This window comes from Netta rufina (assembly GCF_964035555.1).
Source record: "Netta rufina genome assembly, chromosome: 30".
NCBI classification, from domain to species: Eukaryota; Metazoa; Chordata; class Aves; order Anseriformes; family Anatidae; genus Netta; species Netta rufina.
In genome coordinates this window covers 144292-149272 of record NC_140154.1, presented here as the reverse complement: position 1 = coordinate 149272, position 4981 = coordinate 144292, and the positions used below count along the sequence as shown (strand labels likewise).

Genomic DNA, 4981 nt, shown 5'->3' with positions numbered 1-4981 from the left:
TTAGCTTCTGTAACTTCTTCTGGTGGAGGAGGTCGAGACAAACTTCACGCTGGAGCTGCTGCCACCTCCGAAGGTGGTGCTGCTCACCCCAGGACCGCTCCCGCAGCTGAAGCTGTTCCCCATGTTACAGATTCCCCCTCCCATGCTGAGGTTGTTTCCTCCTCCGTACCCTGTTCCCACAGTTGTTCTGGTCACGGCTGCAAGAAGGAGAAGGAAAGGCGTTCAGTCTCTCTGGGTATTGGCTTCTCAGTACAGAAACACAATAATGCTCAAATCAGGTAATTGTGTATATTTCAAAGACTTACAGATATTCACTGGGACACCATCTCCAGCCAGCCTGTTAGGGAACAGAACACAGCAATGTAAGATGGTAAGAAAGAAAACAGTTGATAGCATGAGAAAATACAGGGGACATTTTTTAGAGACCCCTGGGGAGAAAAATGAATATGTGGCATAATTTGTGGATGCTTCTCACAATGTTACTGAATTAACCAGGCAACCTTTCCCCCTGCCCCTGGATACCCCATTTCACATGTGCATTTCAAAAACGCTGAGCATCCCCAGCACGTGTGTTGGATCCTCCAAAACCGGGACTACAAGGGTCGTGCTTCCCACCCACCTGCACTCCTCGCCCTCCAGCAGCTTCCTGTAGGTCGCGATCTCGATGTCCAGGGCCAGCTTGACGTTCATCAGCTCCTGGTACTCGCGCAGCTGCCGGGCCAGGTCTGCCTTGGCCTGTTGCAGAGCATCCTCCAGCTCGGCCAGCTTGGCTTTGGCATCCTTGAGGGCCAGCTCCCCGCGCTCCTCAGCATCTGCGATGGCTGCTTTCAGGTTTGCACACTAGGGAAAAGAAACCTCTGGTCAAATTGCCCGTACGGGCCCGTGGCATGTTCTACCCTGAAACCACAAGGTCTCATTACAGCACCACCAGTTTAAGCAGTTTTAGCAGCAGTTCTGTTTTTTAGAGAAAAAGGGTCAAGCTGAGCAGAACTCAGTTAGGTTGTTTTTAATGTTTTCCTTCCTCCCTGCCAATCTGGGGGGCAAATTGGTTAAAAGGATGGGTTTTCCTGCTTTTTACCTGTTTCTTCACGCTGTCGATTTCAGACCGCAGCCTCTGGACGTGGCGGTTGAGCTCGGAGATCTCCTGCTTGGTGTTGCGGAGGTCGTCCCCGTGCCTGCCTGCGGTAGCCTGCAGCTCCTCGTACTGTGGCGGAGAGAGGAACAACCGGTCAAGGTAAAATCCATCATTTTTTCAGTAACACAGTGTGTGGCAAGGTGGGTGCTTGAAAGTAATGGGTGCCTCCCCGAGCCCACACTAGCAGCTGAGTTGCTGCTGTGCAACGTGCAGTAGTGGAGAAAGTTTTCTTGGAAGAGTCAGTCCTTTTCTGTTCAAGACAAGACATGAAGATAACAGCACGGAAAACCCCAATTCCTTCACCTTGGTTTGGTACCAGGACTCGGCTTCAGCCCGGCTCCTGTTGGCAATGTCCTCGTACTGAGCTTTGACCTCCGAGATGATGCTGTCCAGGTCCAGGTTTCGGTTGTTGTCCATGGTGAGAACGACGGAGGTGTCAGAGATCTGGGTCTGCATTTGAGACAGCTCCTGCAAAGTGCACAGGGACTAGGTGAGCTCACTCGCTTGGGAGATGCCTTTTCATCCTTACAGATGAGCATGCAGACCTGGGAGAGGCTACAGATTGTTATCTAAGGAGCTAAGACAGTTGGTGTAACTCTAAAGAGGTAAAGGATTTAGCATCTCCTGGGGGGAGAAATTAAAGGCTTTCAGAGGAACGGAGGGAGGGAAGCTGAGGACTGAAATGTCTTGGGAGGTGGTTGTACTCACTGCTTCGTAGAGGGCTCTCAGGAAATTAATTTCTTCAGTCAGCGCATCTACCTTGGCTTGTAGTTCAACCTTGTTCATATAGGAAGCATCTACATCCTGGAGGACGAGAGAATTAGGTAATACATTTTAAACTCTTGTTCGCAAGTCAGGGATGTGCTTATCTCCGCAATAACAGGCCAGGGAAGAAGGCATAAAAAAGCATTTAGAATATGAATGGATGGATTTGTGAATGAATAGGTGATTAGAGCTCTACAAATAATCATCAGATGGTGTTCTGCAATTTTCTCTCACCTTCTTAAGTGTCACAAATTCATTCTCTGCAACTGTACGCCTGTTGATTTCATCTTCATACCTAATGGAGGGAGGCAGAAGAAGCATTTGTTTAGGCAAGTAACAGACAGAGGTGATTTTAGTTTGCTGGAATGAACTTCCTTAAGAGCATTTTGCATACAATGTTCTTTTATTTTGCAGAGCATCTGAATAAGAGACCATGAGCATGTTCCTAGGCTAAACTAGTTAAAACAAGTACATCTAATTTTTTTTTAAAGAATCTCTGCTGTTCCTTTTTTCCTCTTTCTGGCCCTTAGTCATACTTCTGCTTGTCTTAAGCAAATTAAGCATGCTGTCCTGAAACTTTCAGACCTACCATATAATTTTTTTTCCTCGGTAGGTAATTTAGTTAATAAGTCTTTGATCATATTCTAAATTATTCACAAAATGTTTGTGTATTTGGATCTGTTACTCCGTTACCGTTTATCTTGAGAAAATGGCACAGCCTTCACTGTCGGGAACTCCTGTGTCCTGTTCTGTTTGTTAGAGGACTCGTCTGGATCCCCCCCTTGGCTTAAGGATGTCAAATGGAGAAAGGCTGCACCTACCTAGGTAAGTAGAGCACTCGCTCGATAGACTTACTTCTTCTTGAAGTCCTCAACCAGGTACTGAGTGTTGACGAGCTCTCCCTCCAGCCTTCCCTTGTCACTCAGCAAACTGTTCAGCTGCATCCTGAGGTTGTTGATGTAAGTCTCAAACAGCGGCTCCAAGTTGTTTTTAACTGTTTTCATCCCCTGCTCCTGAAGCAGGCTCCACTTGGTTTCCAGCACTTTGTTTTGTTGCTCAAGGAATCGAACCTGCAAGCAGAAATATGCTGAAGATGTTTTGAAAGAGCAGAGATTCTAAGAGAGCTTCCTTTACAAGTGTGGGATCTCAGTGGGTGAAATACCCTTTCCAACTGGTTGTCATAGCCAAATTCTCCTCTGACAGAAGCAGGAATGTGCTATTAGACTGCAGGGACCCTGGTCAGTATTCCAAAAAACTCTGGAACGACCACGGATTTCCTTGCATGTGCTTCCCCTTCTTTCTTTTGATGAAGCATGCAAGGTGCATACATTTTGTGTGAACAGTGCATGCAAAAACAGATAAGGAATAAAACAGGGTTTGCAAACTTATTAAGAAAAGAATAATGAAGTGCCAGTTTCCCCTCCCTTCAGCATAGCTTCTACACTCCACAAAATCTCCAAAATAATGTAGCGTTTTCCTTGAAATCAAAGAGGAGCTGCTCAACCAAGAGAAATCGAGCAGGTGCTCTTGTGCATCTAATACAGTTAACAAGGAAATGAAGTGGTTCAGACAGAGTCGGATCAGATTTTGCTCTTTTGAACTAACAGTCCAAACATGCTGGTACTGTTTCACTCAGAGCTTTAAATGCCTTTCAGGAAAATTCAAGCAGCGAGAAGCTTACTTCTCCCTAGGGCCAATTTATGCGCTTCCTTTCTTGGTTGTTTTGGATGGGTTGCTCTCATTTCATCTGAACCGTCTAAAAACCTGTTATCAAGGCTCCTGCAGTGCTCAGTGCAGAGAGCCCAACACCTCCACAAGGATGTGGTTACCTCTAAGAGCTTTCTTTCTCCACTGCCTATGAGATGTTACGCAGCAAATGAAGAGGACCTCGGATACTGGATGATTAATTCATAGCAACCACTATGTAGCAGGTACCATTGCCTGGAATTTCCAGGGACTGAGGCATCCTCCAGTCTTGTTCCTGATTTTCATTCCTTCTTGCTCAGCTTATGTGCTCATAATACAGCTAAGAGACCCCATCAAAAAATGAGGGCAAGATATTTAGGGAAGCTCATGTCTCACCTTGTCAATGAAGGAGGCAAATTTGTTGTTGAGGGTTTTGATTTGTTCCTTCTCCTCCTTTCGGATCCTCTGGATGCTGGGGTCAATCTCCAGGTTGAGAGGTTTCAGAAGGCTCTGGTTGACGGAGACTTCGTGGATGCCCCCAGCTGGGAATCCAGGGCCACCCATGCCACCACCAAAGGCACCATATCCATAGCCAAGGTTAGCTGGCATGCCAAAGCCACCACCACAACCGTACACGCTACCAGCGCCACCACCAAAACCTGCAGGTCCGTAGAAGCCACCACCCCTTCCAGCCACGGAGATCCTCTTGCATCCTCCAACATTGTAGAGGCTTTTGCTTCCAAAGCCACCACCGACCCTCGCGAACCCACTGCCAGCATTGCAGCTTCCGACCCGGGTGACGGAGCGTGAACTGAAGCTGGTGCGGCAGGTGTTTGGGACGATGGCTGAAGCAGCGCTGAAGCCACTTCTTCCCCTCTGAATCCTCACGGTGGACTGGCGAGACATTGTTGGCTTTGGGCTGGGATGGATGCTACAGCAAGAGCAAAGGAGCAAAGGTGCTGGCCTGGAGCAAGGAGTAGGAGGAAAAGAAGAAAGATGAACCTGTGCTTTTCACGAGCTCAGGAGAGCCCTTTTATGCATTTATGAGACTGGGATGGGTTTGATGAGGTGGATCATCTTTCTGATTAATTAGGCTTGGCATGTCCAACAGCATTCTGGAGAAAGAACTCACTCCGCACACACGCCCTTCTGAAATAATATAGCCAGGTTCTGAGCAACAGTGGTATTGTTTGGGAATAACTGTCGCCTTCTGCCGTCTTTGTAGACAGCCAGACTCTTCGCCATATCAAAGCATTTGAAAGTTGCAGTTGAGTCACTTTGGGCACAGGGAGGAAAACACCGTTCAAAATGCCTGTCACTCAACACCTCTTGCTTGAAAATTTCATCCCTCAGGATTGCTTTTGCCCCTTTTCTGTTCATGAGTAGGGTTTTTAA

At 47.3% G+C, this 4981-nt stretch overlaps 1 protein-coding gene across 1 annotated transcript; it reads right to left on the bottom strand.

The window, feature by feature from the left end:
• LOC311220153 (keratin, type II cytoskeletal 6A-like) lies at positions 1 to 4492 on the bottom strand (the record flags this gene model as incomplete). Its single annotated transcript, XM_084303613.1, has 9 exons — positions 1 to 197; positions 306 to 337; positions 620 to 840; positions 1079 to 1204; positions 1439 to 1603; positions 1844 to 1939; positions 2135 to 2195; positions 2756 to 2970; positions 3983 to 4492. 9 exons carry the CDS (start codon positions 4490 to 4492, stop codon positions 1 to 3), a joined length of 1623 nt encoding a protein of 540 aa, XP_084159739.1.
• Positions 4493 to 4981: the final 489 nt, after the last annotated feature.